Source organism: Salmo trutta, chromosome 37, assembly GCF_901001165.1.
Source record: "Salmo trutta chromosome 37, fSalTru1.1, whole genome shotgun sequence".
In the NCBI taxonomy this organism is placed as follows: domain Eukaryota; kingdom Metazoa; phylum Chordata; class Actinopteri; order Salmoniformes; family Salmonidae; genus Salmo; species Salmo trutta.
Genome location: NC_042993.1, coordinates 26,790,281 through 26,815,063, shown reverse-complemented (window position 1 = coordinate 26,815,063; position 24,783 = coordinate 26,790,281). Strand labels below are relative to the sequence as shown.

General features: G+C 42.6%; 1 protein-coding gene across 1 annotated transcript; it reads right to left on the bottom strand.

Moving 5' to 3' along the window:
• Positions 1-7,890: 7,890 nt before the first annotated feature.
• Positions 7,891-12,766, bottom strand: LOC115177128 (serine/arginine-rich splicing factor 10). The gene is made up of 6 exons (XM_029737668.1): positions 12,562-12,766; positions 11,195-11,299; positions 10,142-10,245; positions 9,058-9,247; positions 8,882-8,932; positions 7,891-8,704 (listed from the first exon to the last, which is right to left on the bottom strand). Exons 1-6 carry the CDS (start codon positions 12,624-12,626, stop codon positions 8,476-8,478), a joined length of 744 nt encoding a protein of 247 aa, XP_029593528.1. The 5' UTR covers positions 12,627-12,766; the 3' UTR covers positions 7,891-8,475.
• Between the last annotated feature and the right edge of the window lie 12,017 nt (positions 12,767-24,783).

Below are 24,783 nucleotides of genomic sequence, written 5' to 3'. Positions count from 1 at the left end.
TACTTTGTGTCTGTCTTTTTCTGAATGCACTCATTATTCCAAACCATTTCCAACATTTTAGTACAGCTTACTGTATTTATTTGGAACAGTTATCCTGATAATTCCATTCTCATAGAATACTGATATCCTCAAGTAACTGTAGCATTCCTGTCATCATGAAGTTCTTTCAGGCTAGTTAAGGGTCTCTTCACACTAGACCCACTGCAATTTGCCTACCATCCCAATGTATCCATCTGGACAAGAGGAATACCTATGTACAAAATATTTTCTACAGCTCAGCCTTCAACGGTGTGGTACCCTCCAAGCTTATTAAGCCCTGGGTCTGCACCCTGCCCTGTGCAACTGGGTCCTGAACTTCCTGATGGGCTGCCCCCAGGTGGTGAAGGTAGGAAATAACACCCCCACTATGCTGATCCTCAACACGGGCCCCACGGGTGCCTGCTCATCCCCCTCCCGTACTTCCTGTGTGACCATGCACGCCTCCAACTCAATCAAGTTGGCTAATGACAAGTGGTAGGCCTGATTACCAACAATGAGAGATCCAACAGGGAGGTGAAGGCTTTGGCGGAGTGGTGTCAGGAAAGTAACTTCAACGTGAACAAAGGAGCTGGTCATGGACAGTAGATGTAACACACATCAAGGCCACAGTGGAGAAGGCGGAACTCTTCTACGTTCCTCAGCATACACATCACTGACAATCTGAAATGGTCCACACAGACAGGTGGAGGTGCAACAGCGTCCTGTCGGGCTGTATCACTACCAGGTACGGCAACTGCACCATCCGCAACTGCAGGGCTATCTAGAGGGTGGTGCGGTCTGCCCAACAGCACCCGGTGTCACAGGAAGGCCAAGAAGATCAAGGACCTCAGCTGCCACAGGCTGTTCACCCCGCTATCATCCAGAAGGTGAGATCAATACAGGTGCATCAAAGCTGAGACCAAGAGACTGAAGAGAGCTTCTCTCTCAAAGCCAGCCTCCACCCAGTACCCTGGCCTGAACTCAGTCACAGTCTGGCTTCCACCCGGTTACTCAACCCTCCACCTTAGAGGCTGCTGCCCAATGTACATAGACACTGGTCACTTTGTTTACATACGGTTGTACCCATTTCATATGTAAACTCAGCAAAAAAAGAAACGTCCTCTCACTGTCAACTGCGCTTATTTTTAGCAAACTTAATGTGTAAATATTTGAATGAACATAAGATTCAACAACTGAGACAAACTGAACAAGTTCCACAGACATGTGACTAACAGAAGTAGAATGTGTCCCTGAACAAAGGGGGGGGGGTCAAAATCCAAAGTAACAGTATCTGGTGTGGCCACCAGATTAAGGTGGCCACACCTTAAACCATGCATTAAGCCCTGCAGTGCATCTCCTCAGACTGCACCAGATTTGCCAGTTCTTGCTGTGAGATGTTACCCCACTCTTCCACCAAGGCACCTGCAAGTTCCTGGACATTTCTGGGGTGAAGGGCCCTAGCCCTCTGATCCAACAGTTCCCAGACGGACTGAGATTCGGGTTGGCAGAACACTAACATTCCTGTCTTGCATCAAATCACGCACAGAACGAGCAGTATGGCTGGTGGCATTGTCATGCTGTAGGGTCATGTCAGGATGAGCATGGAGGAAGGGTACCACATGAGGGAAGAGGATGTCTTCCCTGTAATGCACAGCATTGAGATTGCCTGCAACGACAGCAAGTTCAGTCCAATGATGCTGTGACACACGGGTCAGTAGTCATTTAGGCAGGTTACCATAGTGTTCTTGGGTACAGGGACTATGGTGGTCTGCTTAAAACATGTTGGTATTACAGACTCGGAGAGGGAGAGGTTGAAAATGTTGACCTTTTTAAAGGTTTTACATCGGCTGCGGAGAGCGTGATCACACAGTCTTCCGGAACAGCTGGTGCTCTCATGCATGTTTGTTATTTGCCTCGAAGCGAGCATAAAAGTAGTTTAGCTCGTCTGGTAGGCTCGTGTCACTGGGCGGCTCTCGGTTATGCTTCCCTTTGTAGTCTGTAATGGTTTGCAAGCCCTGCCACATCCACCTAACGTCAGAGCCGGTGTAGTACGATTCGATCTTAGTCCTGTATTGACGCTTTGCCTGTTTGATGGTTTGGAGGGCATTTCTTATAAGCTTCCGGGTTAGAGTCCCGCTCCTTGAAAGCGGCAGCTCTAGCCTTTAGCTCAGTGCGGATGTTGCCTGTAATCCATGGTTATTTACTAAAATAACAGCTGGTCCGCCACCCCTTGTCTTACCAGACGCCGCTGTTCTATCCTGCCGATACAGCGTATAACCAGCCAGCTGTATGTTGATAATGTCGTCGTTCAGCCTCGACTCCGTGAAGCATAAGATATTACAGTTTTGAATGTCCCGTTGGTAGTTTAATCTTCCGAGTAGGTCATTGATTTTATTTTCCAAAGATTGCACATTTGCTAGCAGAATGGAAAGAAGTGGGGGTTTATTCAATCGCCTATGAATTCTCAGAAGGCAGCCCGCCCTCTGGACCCTTTTTCTCTCCCTTCTCTTCACGCAAATGACAGGGATCTGGGCCTGTTCCTGGGGAAGCAGTATATCATTCACAACGGGCTCGTCGGACTCGTTAAAGAAAAAAAAGTGAGTAATCGCAGTTCTGATGCCCAGAAGTTATTTTCGGTCATAAGAGACGGTAGCAGCTACATTATGTACAAAATAAGTTTAAAAAATAAGTTAAACAATGCAAATAAAATAACAAAAACACACAATTGGTTAGGAATACGTAAAACGTCAGCCTTGTTCTCCGGCGCCATCCTATTCAACTATTGCTGCACATAATATTCTATCCTACGTTTTCTTCAGATTTATTACATATTCTATCCACATACTGTTCATAATATGCATACCGTGCATTCGGAAAGTATTCAGACCCCTTGACTTTGTCCATATTTTGTTACGTTACAACCTTATTCTAAAATATATTAAATTGTTTTTCCCTCAATCTACACACAATACCTCATAATGACAAAACAAAAACAGTTTTTTAGACATTTTTGCAAATTGTCAGTACTTTGTTGAAGCATCTTTGGCAGAGATTACAGCCTCGAATCTTTTGAGTATGATGCTACAAGCTTGGCACACCTGTATTTGGGGTGTTTCTCACATTCTCTGCAGATCCTCTCAAGCTCTGTCAGGTTGGATGGGGAGCGTCGCTGCATAGCTATTTTCAGATCTCCAGAGATGTTAGAATGGGTTCAAGTCCAGGCTCTGGCTGGGCCACTCAAGAACTTTCAGAGACTTGTCCCCAAGCCACTACTGCGTTGTCTTGGCTGCGTGCTTAGGGTCATTGTCCTGTTATGAGGTGAACCTTCACCCCAGTCCGAAGTCTTGAGCACTCTGGAGCAGGTTTTCATCAAGGATCTCCCTGTACTTTGCTCCATTGATCTTTCCCTCGATCCTGACTAGTCTCCCAGTCCCTGCCGCTGAAAAACATCCCCACAGCATGATGCTGCCACCACCATGCTTCACCATAGGGATGGTGCCAGGTTTCCTCCAGATGTGATGCTAAAGTCAGAGTTTCACTTAAATTTTCATGCACCTAATACAAATCTAAAGTTCAATGGGTTTCCAGCGCATTTTCAACTCAACTGATTTTTGTCACAACTGTTTTGTTCAATAGCAAATGTGCCAACACTGGGCTTGGCACGGTTTGTGCATTGTCCAGTCTACATAATGAGTTTATGGATGAGAGTTAGAATATTTTTACTTGTCAAACGGCAATCAAGTACCGATCATCATGTCACCAGAATAAGACCCTCCATATTTATTGGAAAGCAGCATAAAGCTCATCACCGTGCACTTTCACCACCCTGTGAAGTTCGTCATTTATTTCATCTGTTGCCTAATGATATGGACCCCACGTGGATCATGGATCATCACGTGACTCCAAATTTACTTCAATATGAGATATATTCTCTTCTCTGTATATATCAATGATGTCACTCTTGCTGCTGGTGATTCTTTGATCCACCTCTACGCAGACGACACCATTCTGTATACTTCTGGCCCTTCTTTGGACACTATGTTAACTAACCTCCAGATGAGCTTCAATGCCATACAACTCTCCTTCCGTGGCCTCCAACTGCTCTTAAATGCAAGTAAAACTAAATGCATGCTCTTCAACCGATTGCTGCCCACACCTGCCCACCCGTCCAGCATCACTACTCTGGACGGTTCTGACTTAGAATATGTGGACAACTACAAATACCTAGGTGTCTGGTTAGACTGTAAACTCTCCTTCCAGACTCACATTAAACATCTCCAATCCAAAATTAAATCTAGAATCGGCTTCCTATATCGCAACAAAGCATCCTTCACTCATGCTGCCAAACATACCCTCGTAAAACTGACCATCCTACCGATCCTCGACTTCGGCGGTGTCATTTACAAAATAGCCTCCAACACTCTACTCAACAAATTGGATGCAGTCTATCACAGTGCCATCCGTTTTGTCACCAAAGCCTCATATACTACCCACCACTACGACCTGTACGCTCTCGTTGGCTGGCCCTCGCTTCATACTCGTCGCCAAACTCACTGGCTCCAGGTCATCTACAAGTCTCTGCTAGGTAAAGCCCAGCATTATCTCAGCACACTGGTCACCATAGCAGCACCCACTCGTAGCACGCGCTCCAGCAGCTTCCTTTGGCCGCCTCTCCTTCCAGTTCTCTGCTGCCAATGACTGGAACGAACTGCAAAAATCACTAAAGCTGGAGACTCTTACCTCCCTCACTAGCTTTAAGCACCAGCTGTCAGAGCAGCTCAGATCTCTGCACCTGTACATAGCTCATCTGTAAATTAGCCCATCCAATCTACCTCATCCCCATACTGTATTTATTTATTTATCTTGCTCCTTTGCACCCCAGTATCTCTACTTGCACATACATCTTCTGCACATTCTACCATTCCAGTGTTTAATTGCTATAGTGTAATTACTTCGCCACCATGGCCTATTTATTGCCTTACCTCTCTTATCCTACCTCATTTGCACATGCTGTATATAGATTTTTCTACTGTATTATTGATTGTATGTTTGTTTATTCCATGTGTAACTCTGTTGTTGTTGTATATGTCAAACTGCTTTGCTTTTATCTTGGCCAGTTAGCAGTTGCAAATGAGAACTTGTTCTCAACTAGCCTACCTGGTTAAATAAAGGTGAAATAAAAAAATATATTTTACACTGCCGTTTCCCGCATAATTTATTTTACCGACCCAAAAAGACCCCATCATGATGAACAAACAAATGAGCTGTCGCCGTTTATAAAATTACACTGAAACTTTATGTTTCTACTTTACTTGCTGGATGGAAACATGGTTAGTAACTTTCCATCAATATACAAATAGCCTTTGCACTTGCCTGTCTGTACAGCAGTGGAAGTCAGGGCCTTAATACTGACCAGGGGGCACACGGCCCATATTATTTCCGGTGGGAAAGCCCCCAAAAGCATAAGTCAAGGCAAAATATGTAGAATAGCAGGTGATTTGCTTTAAAAAATACAAAATGTTCTTTGTCTCAATGCAAAATGTGTAGAAATGCAGTATGACCACTGGTAGTCATTGCATAGGCAAAAATTTAAAATGAGTTGTAGAAAATAGGGTATTTTATACATCACACTCTCCAAGGGTGTTTCGAGAGAGTTAGGATATGCAAAAAAAATAATTTCCAATTCTCACGTGTATTAATATACACTTGTACATATGTAAAATAGGACTAATATAAGCAGCCACCCGCGTGCATTGACCAACATTTATCCATTCTAATTTGGTGTCCGTTCTCCACGGATCAGTCTGGCCTCGACCTAAATGATCAGTAACAATTTAACAGGGATAAAAAGCCCACGACTGTTCCTGCAGGCACAAAACCCTCACAGACCTTCTCTTAGCAGCCTGCTCATGGGCCATCAACCGGATGTGATTTCCCATTGTATTCAAGCTGGTTGGTTAGGTTTATGCTAGAACATACACACCTGGCCCAAAAGGCAATCCACAAGCAGTTGTCTGGACTTCAGAGCCGTGGAAGTGAACAGAAAAGTTAACGTTCACTCGGTTGCAAATTGCAATGTATTTTATACAAACCGATAACAATATCAAATTGAAAAATGCAACTTATAGATTTTCCATAATGGTGCCCATCACTAGTAATATTCTTAGTAAATACACTATACATAGAAAAGTATGTGGATACCCCTTCAAATTAGTGGATTTGTTTATTTCAGCCACACCTGTTGCTGACAGGTGTATAAAATTGAGCACACATCCATGCAATCTCCATAGACAAACACTTGCAGTAGAATGGCCTTACTGAAGCGCTCTGTGACTTTCAACGATGCACCATCATAGGATTCCACCTTTCCAACATGTCTGTTCATCAAATTTCTGCCCTGCTAGAGCTGACCCGGTCACCTGTAAGTGATGTTATTGTGAAGTGGAAACGTCTAGAGGTGCTGAAGCACATCTGTCCTCTGTTCCAAAATCTCTGGAACCAACATCAGCACAAGAACTGTTCGTTGGGAGCTTCATGAAATGGGTTTCCATGGCCGAGCAGCCACACACAAGCCTAAGATCACCATGCGCAATGCCAAGTGTCTGCTGAAATGGTGTAATGTTCTCTGGAGCTATGAATCACGTTTCACCATTTGGCAGTCCGATGGACAAATCTAGATTTGTCGGATGCCAGGAGATGCTAACTGCCAACTGTAAGGTTTGGTGGAGGAATAATGGTTCTGGCTAGGTCCCCTTAACTCCAGTGAAGAAAAATCTTACCGCTACAGCATACATAGACATTCTAGACGAGTCTGTGCTTACAACTTTACGGCAACAGTTTGGGGAAGGCGCTTTCCTATTCCAGCATGACAATGCTCCCTTGCACAAAGCAAGATCCATACAGAAATGTTTTGTCGAGGTGGGTGTTGAAGAACTTGACTGCACAGAGCCCTGACCTCAACACCATTAAACCTTGGGATGAATTGCAACGCTGACTGCGAGCCGGGCCTAAACAACCAACATCACGAATGCCCGTGGTTGAATGGGAGCAAGTCCCCATAGCAATCTTCCAAAATCTAGTGAAAAGTCTTCCCATAAGAGTGGCGGCTGTTATAGCAGCAATGGGAGGGGGACCAACTCCATATTAATGACCATAGTTTTCAAATGAGATGATCGTAGAGCAGGTGTCTACACTTTGTCTTATTACACACACACAACAAATATTACCAATAGGGTACATTAAAAGTTAAGGTAAAAACTCAAGATTTAGACACGTTTAATTCTGTTCAACAATACCCATTGGCCAGCTTATTAGGTACACCAGGCCACTCGCAATTTTTTGGGATTGCTCCTACAGACCGTGAGTCACAACTATGGCTTGCTGTATAAAGCACGCAAACAGGCATCGAGACATTGTTCAATTGAATGTTAGAAGAAAAAAAACGAGTGACCAAAGCGACGCAGAACGGCATCTCAGAACGCACAACTCGTTGATGCTTGTCACCGATGGGCTATTGCAGCAGACAACCACATCGGGTTCCACTCCTATAAGCGGCTCCAGTGGGTACACAATCACCAATACTGGACAACTCAGGAGTAGAAAAACATCCCCTGGAAAAATGACAGCGAGTTCAGTTTACTCAGAGCATCTTTGGAACATACCGCCCGCCGTCCAATCTGCGTGATGCCATTGCACTAGCATGGTCCATCATCCCTGTGGAACACCATGTAGAATGGGCCGAAGAATAATGGCTGTTCTGGGGAGGGAGTGGCCGACCCGGTAATAGATAAGTCTACCTAACAAACTGTCCGGTGTCTCGCCCGTACTTTCAACGGAGCGATATCTTTGTACAACCCAAATGATTAAGAAAAGTTAAAACATAACATGTTTAATCCACAAAGAGAAAACTCTGCTGCCAGAATTTAACAAAGTAAAAATGGATAATAACAACAACAAAAAAGCAGACTTTAGTTACATGAAATGTACAAAAATAATAGCAGTAAACTTGATGGCTAGATATCACTGCAAACTCCAGATTTATAACTTATTTTCTTATAAATGGGTTTTTGCACTCTTAACTTCTGTAGCCAGAGGTTAATACCGTTAGCTCAAAACAAGCAGTACCTTGACATTTCATAGTTGACCAATTCTTATGCGCTGAACTTAATTCCACTGGGTTCTCAAATAATAGAATTAAACCGATATGAAGGTAAATAAAAAAAAACAGCCAATTTTCTTCAGAGGTGAATGAAACAGAACTATTGAAAAATTACTATCCATCTGTAGGGACAACCAGCTCTGTTGAATGGTATCAGCCCAGAGATATCATGATAACTCAACAAATGAACTGAGGTGGGGTGTGTAATAACCACTCACTAGATATCATATTCATATGTTGTAGTGTTGAACAAAAACATCTTTAGCTACAGAATAACAGGGTTTGAGGGTGGTGGGGTCCTAGGATCTGGAGCGAGACCGGGACACGGATCTCGAGTAGGAGCGTCGACAGGCCTGTTTCTGGGAGCCAGAAGAGGTGTGGAAGTCCTTGACGGGGCTGGGGGATTTGGACTGGGACTTTGTGTCTTTGGGCCTGGATCTGGGATGAGAGGGGGAGCGGGAGGCGGAGCGGTTACGAGACGGGGGTGCGTGGTGCATCCTGTGGTGTTCACGTGGAGGGCCCCTGTACCTGGTAGAAAAAAGGAAGATGGGATATGAACAGGACAAACAGTCAACACACTAATGAATACACCGACTTGACAAATGGTGTTTTGAAAACACATAGGCCTATGCAGTATAAATGCAATCTTATTGAACCGTGCCATGTTAGGTAAGTCAGAATACGGAGTCGTATATATGGGTCTACCTGTCATTTTCATGGCTTCTGCTTCGCCTGTGCCTGCCATATGATCGAGAGCTGTAGAGAGGAAAGTGAAAGTAAGAACCAGTCTGTATACAAAGGTATTTCGGTATGCAATGAAAGCCCCTTGGGAGGATTACTTGACAACTGTGGTTTAGTTTCAGTGTCGCAGAGGAACTCACTCTCTAGGGCTCTCTGACCTCCGAGGACGGCGGTCGCAGGAAGGGCTGCGCGACCGGCGCCTTTCGTAGCTGCGACTGCGAGAGCGTCTGCGTCGGCCATCGCCGCGTTCGTAGTCGTCGTAGCGGGAGAAGGAGCTGCTGCGGGACCCTCTGCGAGGAGAGCTCTCCTTAGTCTTCATCTGGTTGGGGGCTGGAGGGACAAGAGTCATTCAAATGAAATACTGGACACAAGGAGTTGAGCAAGAAGGGTTTTAAAAATAATTTTGCATGCAGGTTGGCAATGATTTCACTAGTCTGAGAGACGAGTCAAGATATTACCGCTAAAAGTGATGTACTGTAATTTCCGGACTATAAGCCGCTACTTTTTTCCCACGCTTTGAACCTCGCGGCTTAAACAATGACGCGGCTAATATGGATTTTTCCCGCTTTCAAATTTAACAAAAAAAAAAAATACACATTGTGACGTGCTCAGTTTTTTGGCGGCATGAAGCTTTCATTAGACCAATGAAATTGCCGAACGGGTTAAGGTCAAACAACTTTTTTGTTTACCGTTTAGATTAAATAGAGCGCGCTCAAACTTCCCATCATTCTGATTACTGTAGTCATTTTGTCATCCTCATCATGGCAAAGACACGGAGAAATGCATATGATGCAGCTTTCAAGTTGAAGGCGATTGATCTGGCTGTTGGAAAAGGAAATAGAGCTGCTGCACGGGAGCTTGGTCTGGAGCAATGACTTTCTTGGTAGGCTACTGTTTAGTGCTAATTTTTTGTTACGAGCCGTATTTCGTTAAAGCCTGTGTAAAGTTAATTTGTTTCAATGTACCGGTAGGCACCTGCGGCTTATAGACATGTGCGGCTTATTTATGTTCAAAATATATATATATTTTTTTAATTCAGTGGGTGCAGCTTATATTCAGGTGCGCTTAATAGTCCGGAAATTACGGTAGGCCTAGTTAGACTTTCCTACTTAGATTCCTGGGTAAACTGTTCCGACAGTGAAACTTCAATTCTTCACATTGAATTGATTGGTAGGGAGTAAATAGTGCACTTATACAGGGCACCTAAATAAAACTCATTCTTACTTTTTCGGTCACCCTGTGCAAACTGGATCTCGATCTGTCGACCACACACCCACTTGTGGTCCAGGTTGTGGAGGGCATCCTCTGCATCTCGCACGTCCTCGAATGTGCTACAGACTGTTAAGGCTTTTTACTTTTACTTGTGGAGGGGGTGTGGGAATGGGGAGACATGTATTTTAATTAAGTAAAGAGGCTGGAAGCTTCAATTGTTAATTAAGTCAATTGTGTGCCAACATGGGATAATAGTAACCTAAAAGATTAAAAACAACATGAAGCTAAAACTTCTGTTCAAATTTCAGGGAGGTAATGAGAACAAAGGCTATACAAATGCAACATTGAAATCTTATTTCAGTAAACGTGTACACAATTAAAGTTATCATACAGATATGATTTTCTTGCCCTTTTGTACAGAGAGAACACAGAGCAAAATATTTGGAGGTGAAGAGCAAGGGTTCTATTTGGTAGGATACAAAACATTAAGCTTGATACCTTTAACATGCTTGACCTTTGAGCGCCAGCTTGACCATAACTCGCTAACTGCTTGGCAGAACAACTTGATTTCCGGCTTGTCTTTGCCCAATACATCCTTTTATGTTCCTCTCTTTGGTAGACAAATGGAAGCCTTCGTGCCCTCTTTTCTCCTCCTTGTATCTTCATGCTTCAACTTTGCTCGGTATTCTTTTCCCACTATTTCGTGTCGCCTGAAATCATTATGGTCCCTTTGGCTTGAAACTACTCTACACCAGTCTTTACATTCTTTGTTGGGGTTTCTCCAGAACTGGACTTCTTTAACATTTCTAGGGTAATAGAAGCAATTTTAGTTAGGAGAGGAGATGTTGATTAATGTCTGTACACATTTTACTATGTTTGAATGTTAATGTTCCCCTCCCATAAACCAGTATAGCCTATTTTTATGACAAATATACAAGAATTACTTCAAAACAGTAGGCAAACTCAAGACGTGTGACATTGTCAATATGACCCCACGTGTGAATAATAATAATGCACCGAATGAAAGACATGTTCATTAATACATTACATCAGTACAAAGGATATTGAATGTAAGCAAATCCTCTTGGTCGCCGTGTAGAAAAGTCAAGTGGAATGTAGACATCTACAATAGGCCCATAACGACCAAATTCACGGCGTAGTTCCTCTGGCCTAAAGTGTTATGAAATGACAGGACATTTAATGTAATGGCCAGTAAAGTACAACCCTTTTAGGCAAATATTAAACCAGTGTGATTCAAAGTTCAAACCTGCAACTGTGGCCAATAAGTGAACCTTCAGATTCAACTAAATTGGTTTAATACTTACCATAGAACTGGGGGTATAAAATGTGACATTGGACAAGAGGTATTTCATGCACTACAAGCCAGGTAGATGGTAGCCTGAGTGACAGTCTGTTTGTGCCATCATGCCAACTCCTGTCACTCATTGTCATGTTTGGCATGCATGCAAGTTAAGCCCAGGTACTGGTTCAGCCAGTTCCATGATATGGAGTTGGCAAAAGAGCAGAAACAGACAGTCAAGCAGTGATGTAAAGTACTTAAGTAGTACTTTATTTTTACTTAAGTAGTTTTTTGGGGCATCTGTACTTTGATATTTACATTTTTACTTCACTACATTCTTGAAAATGTATTTTTTACGCCATATATTTTCCCTGACACCCAAAAGTACTCATTACATTTTGAATGCTTAGCAGGACAGGAAAATGGTCTAATTCGCAGACCTAAAGAGAACATCCCTGGTCATCACTACTGCATCTGATCTGACAGACTCAATAAACACAAATGCTTTGAAAGTTTGAGTGTGCCCCTTGCTATCTGTAAAAAAAATACATATATATCTTAATATAAAATAATTTTAAATGATTTATACTTACTTTTAAATGCTTACTATTTATGGAATTCATTTACTTTTGATACTTTTAAAACCATATATATATATTTTTTTTTACTCAAGTAGGATTTACTGGGTGACTTGAGTCGTTTTAAGGTATATTTACTTTTACTATGACAACTGGGTCATTTTTCCACCACTGCTGGCAACCTGGCAGGTAGATGGCTGGCCAGCTAAATTAGGCTATTCAAAGTTGGTTCAAACAATTCTCCTGTTTTTGTGCAAACCACTATATTTGGTGCAAACGCATGTGCAGCCTAGCAGACATGCTAACGTTAGCTTGCTAAGCTTTGTATCAAAGCTATAAGTAGATCAGCTAACTTGTTCAGATAACGTTAGTTGGATAGCTAAACTAGTTAACGTTTCTCACCATATACAAACTTAGAGGCAACTAGCAACTGACAACACTTAGTTACAAGTTTTCATTGTAAATGCTAGCTAGCTAAAATCAGTAAACAACAGTTTAGCAACCTAGCTAACGTTGCTGTACTTCGCACGGCCGAATTATTCGATCATAGCTACCTGGATTCGTCGGAGATGTTTCTAATGAAGAGTGATGGGTTAGGGGGTCTCATGTACCTAGCCATTGTAAAATATTGTTATTCCGGTTGAAATTTCGAATATAATTTAATATCAGTAAACTATAGGACTTGTTCTAGCTGTAGCAAAAAGCAGCGAGGTGGTCTCATCTATCGGCAAACAGAGGCCAGCGCGCAGTCTCAAATACCATTCTTTTAGCCCTGCCCACCAGGGGTGGCCTGTTCATCTGGCATTTTGGGCAAGGAGTGTTTAGATGTTAAATGATGAGTAACCACGGCCGGCCCGCTAATTAGGCAAGATTATGGCGAGTGGTCACTGCATCTCAGTGCAAGAGGCGTCACTGCACTCCCTGGTTCGAATCCAGGCTGCATCACATCCCGCCGTGATTGGGAGTCCCATAGGGCGGCGCACAATTTGGCCCAGCGTCGTCTGGGTTTGGCCATCATTGTAAATAAGAATTTGTTCTTAACTGACTTGCCTAGTTAAAAAGGTTCAATAAAAAAAGAAATAACACAAAACCTCACATAGGGTGTGTTCCTAAATTCAACCTGGAGTGCCAGAGGCGCTCAGAGTGCGCTCTGGGCATTTGTAAATTCAGAGTATTGTCACATTGTCCATTCATAAATTCAGAGCATTTCGCTATGAGCGCACACTGGACTCTGTGGCCGACGAGTGCGGGGGATCAGAACACCTTAGTGCACATTGGAACAAGCGTGAGCATCAACAACGTCATCCAGAAGCATGGCAGACATCGGATGAATATTAAGTGTTCATATCTTGGGCTGTGAGTGATGGAACGAATCAGCTTTGAAGACAATTACTGGAAAAATTATATGGATATTTTTGCCACAAATGTGACAGGTTTCCACTATAACGATAACACAGCCCAAAGTAGCTGAAATTGGCTATATCGTAAACATTTATGAAAACAAAAATGGTTTAGGGTTAGGTTTAAAATCAGATTTTAAGAGAAAATGTAGAAATAGTTGGGTTTTTGTCTGTGGCTGTGGTAACTAGTGATGGCCCCTGGTCTCCAGTAATCTGGAGAGGTATGCAGCAGGGGTAGACTGGGATTGGAAATCGACCTTAGATTTTTTTCCTCGAAGCCACCAGCCCATTTTATTTAGCCTCGTACGAACCATTCTGTTTCGCTATGCTGATATCCGTGTAGTGAAACAGAATGTAAGCTCGCAAGATCAGGATGACTCGTATGACGCTACCTATTTTTAGCCAAATAATGCAATGTTGACAGGCTGAAGACCTACATTTGATAGGCCCACTGGGCTAAAAATGGACCAGCCCTTGTTATGGGTGTACAATGGCACGTTGATGCCATCTGTTGGTAAATGTTCATTACTGCAACACCAGTGTTTTACCAGTGTGCTTGATATATACACCCTGATGTATTGCAATGTGTTGAACATAACTGGTTACTCGCAGGGCCGGTCCTTGCCATTCTGCCTGCCCTAGGTAAGACCAAAACATTTTTTTTCCCCCCCAGGACGTTGAAAAGGCATCTTTTCCAAATGTTGAAAAATAGGTACTGTACAGTGGGGGGGGGAAAGTATTTGATCCCCTGCTGATTTTGTACGTTTGCCCACTGACAAAGAAATGATCGGTCTATAATTTTAATGGTAGGTTTATTTGAACAGTGAGAGACAGAATAACAACAAAAAAATCCAGAAAAACGCATGTCAAAAATGTTATAATATGATTTGCATTTTATTGAGGGAAATAATGTGAAATGTCAGAATAATAGTAGAGAGAATTATTTATTTCAGCTTTATTTCTTTCATCACATTCCCTCTGGGTCAGAAGTTTACATACACTCAATTAGTATTTGGTAGCATTGCCTTTAAATAGTTTAACTTGGGTCAAACATTTGGGTAGCCTTCCACAAGCTTCCCACAATAAGTTGGGTGAATTTTGGCCCATTCCTCTTGACAGAGCTGGTGGAACTGAGTCAGGTTTGTAGGCCTCCTTGCTCGCACACGCTTTTTCAGTTCTGCCCTCAAATTTGCTATGGGATTGAGGTCAGGGCTTTGTGATGGCCACTCCAATACCTTGACTTTGTTGTCCTTAAGCCATTTTGCCACAACTTTGAAAGTATGCTGGGTGTCATTGTCCATTTGGAAGACCCATTTGCAACCAAGCTTTAACTCCCTGACTGATGTCTTGAGATGTTGCTTCAATATGTCCACATAATTTTCCTGCCTCATGATGCCATCCATTTTGTGAAGTGCAGTCCCTCCTGCAGCAAAGCACCCCCACAACATGATGCTGCCAACCTGTGCTTCACGGTTGGGATGGTGTTCTTCAGCTTGCAAGCCTCCCCCTTTTTCCTCCAAACATAACGATGGTCATTATGACCAAACAGTTATATTTTTGTTTCATCAGACTAGAGGACATTTCTCCAAAAAGTACAATCTTTGTCCTCATATGTAGTTGCAAACCGTAGTCTGGCTTTTTTATGCCGGTTTTGGAGCAGTGGCTTCTTCCTTGCTGAGCGGCCTTTCAGGTTATGTCGATATAGGACTCGTTTTACTGTAGACATAGATGCTTTTGTACCCGTTTCCTCCAGCATCTTCACAAGGTCCTTTGCTGTTGTTCTGGGATTGATTTGCACTTTTCGCACCAAAGTACATGAATCTCTAGGAGACAGAACGCGTCTCCTTCCTGAGCGGTATGACGGCTGCGTGGTCCCATGGTGTTTATATTTGCGTACTATTGTTTGTACAGATGAACGTGGTACCTCCAGGCGTTTGGAAATTGCTCCCAAGGATGAACCAGACTTGTGGAGGTCTACAATTTTTTCTGAGGTCTTGGCTGATTTCTTTTGATTTTCCCATGATGTCAAGCAAAGAGGCACTGAGTTTGAAGGTAGGCCTTGAAATGCATCCACAGGTACACCTCCAATTGATTCAAATTATGTCAATTAGCCTATCAGAAGCTTCTAAAGCCTTGACATCATTTTCTGGAATTTTCCAAGCTGTTTGAAGGCACAGTCAACTTAGTGTATGTAAACTTCTGACCCACTGAAATTGTGATACAGTGAATTGTAAGTGATTTGGGCAGCAGGGTAGCCTAGTGGTGAGAGAGTTGGGCTAGTAACAGAAAGGTTGCAAGTTCAAATCCCCAAGCTGACAAGGTACAAATCTGTCGTTTTGCCCCTGAACAAGGCAGTTAACCCACTGTTCCTAAGCTGTAATTGAAAATAAGAATTTGTTCTTAACTGACTTGCCTAGTTAAATAAAGGTTAACAAAAAAAAATCTGTCTGTAAACAATTGTTAGAAAAATTACTTGTGTCATGCACAAAGTAGATGTCCTAACCGACTTGCCGAAACTATAGTTTGTTAACAAGACATTTGTGGAGTGGTTGAAAAATGAGTTTTAATGACTCCAACCTAAGTGTATGTAAACCCACCTGCTGCATCTTATTCATGTCGTTGTTCAGCCACGACTCGGTGAAGCATAAAATATTACAGTTTAATGTCCTGTTGGTAGGACATACGTGATCGTAGTTTGTCTAAACACACAATAGCACAATTGGTTAGGGGTCCGTAAAACGGCAGCCATCTCCTCCGGCACCATTGTATAACTGTTCAGAGACTGTGTAAATCAGGCCTTTATGGTCTAATTGCTGCAAAGAAACCACTACTAAAGGACACCAATAAGAAGAAGAGACTTAATTGGGCCAAGAAACACGAGCAATGGACATTAGACTGGTGGAAATCTGTCCAATGGTCTAGAATTATTTAGAAATCTGTCCTATGGCCAAGAAACACGAGCAATGGACATTAGACTGGTGGAAATCTGTCCTATAGTCCAAATTTGAGATTTTTGGTTCCAACCTCCGTGTCTTTGTGAGATGCAGAGTAGGTGAACGGATGATCTCTGCATGTGTGATTCCCACCGTGAAGCATGGAGGTGGTGGTGTTGGGGTGCTTTGCTGGTGACACTGTCAGTGATTTATTTAGAATTCAAGGCACACTAAACCAGCATGGCTATCCCATCTGGTTTGCGCTTAGTGGGACTATCATTAGTTTTTCAACAGGACATGACCCAAAACACACCTCCAGGTTGTGTAAGGGCTATTTGACCAAGGAGGGAGATGGAGTGCTGCATCAGATGACCTGGCCTCCACAATCACCCGACCTCAACCCAGTTGAGATGGTTTTGGATGAGTTGGACCGCAGAGTGAAGGACAAGCAGCCAACAAGTGCTCAGCATATGTGGGAACTCCTTCAAGACTGTTGGAAAAGCATTCCAGGTGACTACCTCATGAAGCTGGTTGAGAGAATGCCAAGTATGTGCAAAGCTGTCAAAGGCAAAGGGTGGCTACTTTGAAGAATCTCAAATATATTTTTGCTTCCTACCCCATTCCATATGTGTTTTTTCATAGCTTTGATGTCTTCACTATTCTTCTACAATGTAGAAAATAGTACAAATAAAGAAAAACCCTTGAATGAGTAGGTGTCCAAACTTTTGACTGGTACATATTATTATTATAATAATTTTTATTCATCAGGGGTGCTGCAGCACCCTCACCACCCCTCCTTCCCACAGCTATGAACACATCACTTAGGGTAGACAAATTACAGAAGGCTGATAAAGAACATTTATATACACTTTTCAAAATAGCCGCTTTGTGCTAGTCTAATCATTTAAGAGCTAGAAACATTACTCTAGATGTATATAACACGTTTTAGCATGGACATTGCCTTTGAGGGCTTCAGCTATTTTAAAGTAGTCATCTGGGTGGGGATTCCTATGGGTTGGGAGCGGTCAGCCAATGATCAGAGCATTGTCTTCTTCAAATTGGGTTGCACATCGTTAGTAAATGGCTTTAAACTACACTGCTCAAAAAAATAAAGGGAACACTTAAACAACACAATGTAACTCCAAGTCAATCACACTTCTGTGAAATCAAACTGTCCACTTAGGAAGCAACACTGATTGACAATACATTTCACATGCTGTTGTGCAAATGGAATAGACAACAGGTGGAAATGATAGGCAATTAGCAAGACACCCCCAATAAAGGAGTGGTTCTGCAGGTGGACACCACAGACCACTTCTCAGTTCCTATGCTTCCTGGCTGATGTTTTGGTCACTTTTGAATGCTGGTGGTGCTTTCACTCTAGTGGTAGCATGAGACGGAGTCTACAACCCACACAAGTGGCTCAGGTAGTGCAGCTCATACAGGATGGCACATCAATGCGAGCTGTGGCAAGAAGGTTTGCTGTGTCTGTCAGCGTAGTGTCCAGAGCATGGAGGCGCTACCAGGAGACAGGCCAGTACATCAGGAGACGTGGAGGAGGCCGTAAGAGGGCAACAACCCAGCAGCAGGACCGCTACCTCCGCCTTTGTGCAAGGAGAAGCAGGAGGGAGCACTGCCAGAGCCCTGCGAAATGACCTCCAGCAGGCCACAAATGTGCATGTGTCTGCTCAAATGGTCAGAAACAGACTCCATGAGGGTGGTATGAGGGCCCGACGTCCACAGGTGGGGGTTGTGCTTACAGCCCAACACCGTGCAGGACGTTTGGCATTTGCCAGAAAACACCAAGATTGGCAAATTCGCCATTGGCGCCCTGTGCTCTTCACAGATGAAAGCAGGTTCACACTGAGCACGTGACAGACATAACAGAGTCTGGAGACGCCGTAGAGAACGTTCTGCTGCCTGCAACATCCTCCAGCATGACCGGTTTGGCGGTGGGTCAGTCATGGTGTGGGGTGGCATTTCTTTGGGGGGCCGCACAGCCCTCCATGTGCTCGCCAGAGGTAGCCTGACTGCCATTCGGTACCGAGATGAGATCCTCAGACCCCTTGTGAGACCATATGCTGGTGCGGTTGGCCCTGGGTTCCTCCTAATGCAAGACAATGCTAGACCTCATGTGGCTGGAGTGTGTCAGCAGTTCCTGCAAGAGGAAGGCATTGATGCTATGGACTGGCCCGCCCGTTCCCCAGACCTGAATGCAATTGAGCACATCTGGGACATCATGTCTCGCTCCATCCACCAACGCCACATTGCACCACAGACTGTCCAGGAGTTGGCGGATGCTTTAGTCCAGGTCTGGGAGGAGATCCCTCAGGAGACCATCCGCCACCTCATCAGGAGCATGCCCAGGCGTTGTAGGGAGGTCATACAGGCACGTGGAGGCCACACACACTACTGAGCCTCATTTTGACTTGTTTTAAGGACATTACATCAAAGTTGGATCAGCCTGTAGTGTGTAGTGTTGTAGTGTTTTCCACTTTAATTTTGAGTGTGACTCCAAATCCAGACCTCCATGGGTTGATAAATTGGATTTCCATTGATTATTTTTGTGTGATTTTGTTGTCACCACATTCAACTATGCAAAGAAAAAAGTATTTAATAAGATTATTTCATTCATTCAGATCTAGGATGTGTTATTTTAGTGTTCCCTTTATTTTTTTGAGCAGTATATATCGTCGCCATCGTTTGGCTGCAATAAATAAATCACAAGATTTGGTTCAGTTCTCCGGCATTGCAGGTGGCGGTAAACCAATATTAGGTTTACACTTTTTTCAAAACAAAAGAAGAAGAAAATTGAAGCCTTTGAAATGGAGATAGCCTCAATGGGACTGCTCATGCTGTCACAGATGCCATAATCGCACAGATACAGTCCTGTATCTAACTGTATGAACCAAATACAAAAATGATGTGTTGTCAATGGTCGTGTTTTACTGCTCAGACGTTTCACGCGTCAACCAATGGTTGCGTACCACGTCACCGACTGTGTCATCGACTGACAGATTGCTATAACATATGTGATTAGTGGATACTTAAAATACCTATCCAGGCCTTGTAAGATCTGGCATGCGTCTGGGCAGAGGAGCACGGTCAATCAATTACAAAAACTTGACCAATATGTAGATTAAATGTTCAATTGACCAATCACGTTGTTTGATTACCATAGGTGGAGAGAGTAGAAAAACCCTTCTTTGGCAATGCATGAATGGGGCAGAGAAGTATTTGGGTATACCAGATTTGCCTTTCATTAGAGTTACAGGGTGTGTTGACTGGTGGTGTCCCGTCCTCCCAGGCCGTTGGCATGGTGCAGGCATAGATAAGGTCAAAGTAGTGGAATGGGGTAGTTTTTTTTTTAATGAGTGTAGGGTTAGTTGGAAGGGTGATTTGTTTGTATAATAGCTAAAAAAAAAAGAAGTTAATATTATAGTCCAGTTGGGGGTGGTAATGCAACATATTGAACACCAACCACCCTTATACTCAAATAATAATAATAAGAAGAAGAACACATTAACTGGTTGTTTATTGGGCTTCCAATCGGACTCCCTCTTTGCACATGGTCGGTTGTTGCCTGAATAAGCACCTTTTTAGAATAAACCTGTATGTCAGGGGTCTCAAACTCATCCCATGGAGGGCCTGATCGTTTTTGGTTCCCTTTCAATGAAGAACTACACAACCAGGCGAGGGGAGTTTCTTACTAATTAGTGACCTTAATTCATCGTTCAAATACAAGGAAGGAGCGAAAACCTGAGGACACTCTTGAAACTTTTGAAAGGTACTGTATGTGTAGGGTTGGTTGGTGGTGCATTTCTGTTCATTATGCATTTTTCGGATCAATCTGTAACACGATCCACTACCGCACAGTAGGTGGCGGCATGCACAAATAAATATGTGAATGGCATGATACTGAAGAAGTGTTTTGTGTAGGCCTAGCGAGCCTGTGTGTGCTGGGCCAGTGCATGTGAGGTTTTGGTGTGTGTGTCTTCAAACTATCCCATTAAAACGGTCTGATGGGTTTTGAAAATGTGTTAGATATTTCACTCCCTTGTTGGTTGTTAGTGAAAGTTGGACTTTAGGAGCCTCATCTAAGTAATCATTTCAGGTGTAAGCATTGTCTGTCATCTTGACTTGAATGACTGCACACATTCATTTGAACCAGAATATAGCTTTTCTTTTATGTACATGTTCTATCAAGTATTTGATTGTGGATACTCATCCCCTTTTTTGCAAGGTTTTTATTGTTATGATACTGTTAGTGGGTGTGCACCCTAAATGTTTGTACATTTATTTTAGACATTGTTTAGCAGGTCTGTTTTACTGGAATAACTTGTAAAAATGCATGGTTTCTAAAGTGGGGAACAAAATAATCCTTTTCATGCATTTGTGATTTTGGGTAGGAAAAAAAACAAACTCTGCTCATTCCATAATATACTGTATAATATGGGACTTTGTGTAAGATGAAAATCATGTCTGTTCCAGTGTGGATGAACTAGTTGCCCTTCATGGTTTCAGTGTTGTGCAAATGGAATACTACTGAATGGTTACACTTTATTCTACATATAATTTATCAGTCCAAAACCTGGCTGAGAATGTTTTGCTAATAACTCAGTTTCATTGCATTACTTACCGGCCTCTTGCATTCTCCTGTTAGTGGTTGTTGTCCTTCAGCACACCTTAAGCTACATTTAGACAGGCAGCCCAATTCTGATCTTTTTTTTCCTTCACTAATTGGTCTTTTGACCAATCAGATCAGCTTTGAAAAAGATCTGATGTGATTGGTCAAAAGACCAATTAGTGTATGTCACTCATTCCACGGAGGGCCTTTTCGCTCCTCCTGTACCTGATTGACGAATTAAGGTAACTTATTAGTAAGGAACTCCCTCACCGGGTTATCTAGGCCTTAAATGAAAGGAAAAAACAAAAACCAGCAGACACTAGGCCCTCTATGGAATGAGTTGGACACCCCTGAATTAGTGGGAAAAATGTCAGCATTGGGCTGCCTGTCTAAACGCAGCCTTAGTGGGGGGAAGCTTGGTTGTTCAAGCAGGTGGTTCCCTAGCAGTCTCTCTACCTTGGCTTGTGCCCATTCATTCTCCTTCACAATCACATACAGTAAATGATAAGCCGTTGTAGATTAGTCAAACTAATGTGCAAAAGGGGGAAGATCGGAAGCACAAATGGAAGATGGCCAGTCAAACTTCATTGACAGCTGTGGTTTATTCCTTACGTTGATTCTGTTGCAAATCATTTTGTCTGTTGCAAAAAGATTTGCAACAGAAACCGTTTACTCCAAACGGAAGACGTTTTGCAACGAAAACAAGAGTTTGTATTGGACAAATTCAGGGAGGTCCATCCCCATTTTGTTCTGTTTGCTCTGTTTGCGTCCTTTTGGTTCTTAAAACGGTAACCGGTTTCCATTGAAAGACGTAATGGATACACCCCAGTATTAATTATTTCAATCATCAACTCTATTTTGTAGTCATTTTATAAAATTGGTCAATGGCCACGTGTAATTATGCCTGATACTAGGTACAGTGCATTCATGAAGTATTCAGACCCCTTCAACATTGTTTCCACATCGCTTCAATGAAATTACGTTGAATAGACGTTGAATTGACATCTGTGCCCAGTGGGGCCATCCGGCGTACTTCCCGGAGCAAGCCCACTGGAGCAACTCAATGGAAAGATCAGCCTGTCCTGAAGTCATCAGGTGATAATCACAACTGATAATCACAACTCAGGTGATAATCACAAATAGTGGCTAAACTGCTTTGGTTTTATTGGCCAATATTGCCCATCAGTCTGAACACCTGTGGCCACCTATGTATTTAGTAATGACCATGTACGCTGAGGAAGGTTTCAGCTAAAAAAATGTATCCGTACAGTGGACAAAAATATAAATGAAACATGTAAATTGTTGGTCCCATGTTTCATGAGCTGAAATAAAAGATCCCAGAAATGTTCCATACACACAAAAAGCTTATTTCTCTCAGATTTTGAAGGAGCGTGAAATTGGTGGCATTGAGGTTATGGTATTGGCAGGCATAAGTTACAGACAACGAACACAATGGCATTTTATTGATGACAATTTGAATTCACAGAGATACCGTGACGAGATCCTGCGACCCATTGTCGTGCCATTCATCCGCCGCCATCACCTCATGTTTCAGCATGATAATCCACGGCCTCATGTCGCAAGGATCTGTACACAATTCCTGGAAGCTGAGCATGCCCTGCATACTCACCAGACATGTCACCTTTTGAGCATGTTCTGGATTGACATGTATGACAGCGTGTTCCAGTTTCCGGCAATATCCACCAACTTTGCACAGCCATTGAAAAGGAGTGTGACAACATTTATGGAAAATGGTGGTCACACCAGATACTGACTAGTTTTCTGATCCATGCCCCTACCTTTTTCTATAAAGGTCATTGACCAACAGATGCATATCTGTATTCCCAGTCATGTGAAATCTGTAGGTAAGCGCCTGTACATACATTCATTTGAATCAGGATACAGGTTTTTCTTTTAGTTGTACATCATGAATGTAAATTATGTATTAGCGATTCAGTGGTTTGTTTCACAATGTGAAATGAGTTTATGTACCCGACTTGAAAGGGCACTGTGAAATTATAGACTGTGTATTTTGAATCATATGTGAAATCTCCACTACTTGTCAAAAGTTTTATAACAACTACTCATTCAAGGGTTTTTCTTTCTTTTTACTATTTTCTACATTGTAGAATATTAGTGATGACATGAAAACTATGAAAAAACACCTATGGAATCTTGTAGTAACCAAAAAAGTGTTAATCAAATCAAAATGTATTTTATATTTGATATTCTTCAAATAGCCACCCTTTGCCTTGATGACAGCTTTGTACACTCTTGGCATTAACTCAACCAGCTTCATGAGGTCGTCACCTGGAATGCATATTTAAGAAGGTATGCCTTCTTAAAAATTAATTTGTGGAACTTCTTTCCTTAATGCGTTTGAGCCAATCATTTGTGTTGTGACAAGGTAGGGGGGTATACAGAAGATAGCCCTAATTTGGCAAAAGACCAAGTCCATATTATGGCAAGAACAGCTCAAATAAGCAAAGAGAAACGACAGTCCATCATTACTTTAAGACATGAAGGTCAGTTAATACGGGAAATTTTCTTGAAGTTTCTTTAAGTGCAGTATCAAAAGCCTTCAAGCGTGATGATGAAACTGGCTCTCATGAGGACCGCCACAGGAAAGGAAGACCCAGAGTTACCTCTGCTGCAGAGGATAAGTTAATTAGAGTTATCAGCCTCAGAAATTGTAGCCCAAATAAATTCTTCGCAGAGTTCAAGTAACAGACACATCTCAACATCAACTGTTCAGAGGAGACTGTGTGAATCAGGGCTTCATGGTCGAATTGCTGCAAATAAACTACTACTAAAGGACACCAATAAGAAGAAGAGACTTGCTTGGGTCAAGAAACACGAGCAATGGACATTAGACCGCTCGAAATTTGTCCTTTGGTCTGGAGTCCAAATTAGAGATTTTTGGTTCCAACCAGTGTGTCTTTGTGAGATGCGGTGTGGGTGTACAGATGATCTCCGCATGGGTATTTCCCACCGTAAAGCATGGAGGAAGAGGTGTTATGGTTTTGGGGTGTTTGCTAGTGACACTGTCTGTGATTTATTTACAGTTCAAAGGCACACTTAACCAGCATGGCTACCACAGCATTCTGCAGCAATAAACCATCCCATCTGGTTTGTGCTTAGTGGAACAACCATTTGGTTTTCAACAGGATAATGACCCAACACACCTCCAGGCTGTGTAAGGGCTATTTTACCAAGAAAGAGAGAGATGAAGTGCTGAATCAGATGACCTGGCCTCCACAATCCCCAGACCTCAACCAAATTGAGATGATTTGGGATGAGATGGACCGCAGAGTGAAGGAAAAGCAGCCAACAAGTGCTCAGCATATGCAGGAACTCCTTCAAGGCTGTTGGAAAAGCAATCCAGTTGAAGCTGGTTGAGAGAATGCCAAGAGTGTGCAAAGCTTTCATCAAGGCAAATAAAATAAAATACAATTGTATTGGTCACATACACATGGTTAGCAGATGTTAATGCAAATGTAGCGAAATGCTTGTGCTTCTAGTTCCAACCGTGCAGGAATATCGCAAAGGGTGGCTATTTGAAGAATCTCAAATATAAAATATATTTGTATTTGTTTAACATTTTTTGGTTACTACATGATTCTATATGTGTTATTTCATAGATTTGATGTCTTCACTATTATTCTACAATGTAGAAAATAGTGAAAATAAAGAAAACCCCTTGAATGAGCAGATGTTCTAAGACTTTTGACCGGTGGTTTCTATTAATCAATCAGTGTTCACTGTTTTTATTAGATGCACAGCTGCATGTTCACAGCACACGTAATAAACCACACG

Excerpts from the sequence above, each read along its gene's own strand:
- LOC115177128 (XM_029737668.1), bottom strand. The coding sequence starts at position 12,626 with ATGGCTAGGTACATGAGACCCCCTAACCCATCACTCTTCATTAGAAAC. Across the intron at positions 10,246-11,194 it reads AGAGGATTTGCTTACATTCA|ATTCGAGGACGTGCGAGATG; the intron begins ATATCCTTTGTA and ends AGTCTGTAGCAC. Across the intron at positions 8,705-8,881 it reads AGAAGCCATGAAAATGACAG|GTACAGGGGCCCTCCACGTG; the intron begins GTAGACCCATAT and ends TTTTTCTACCAG.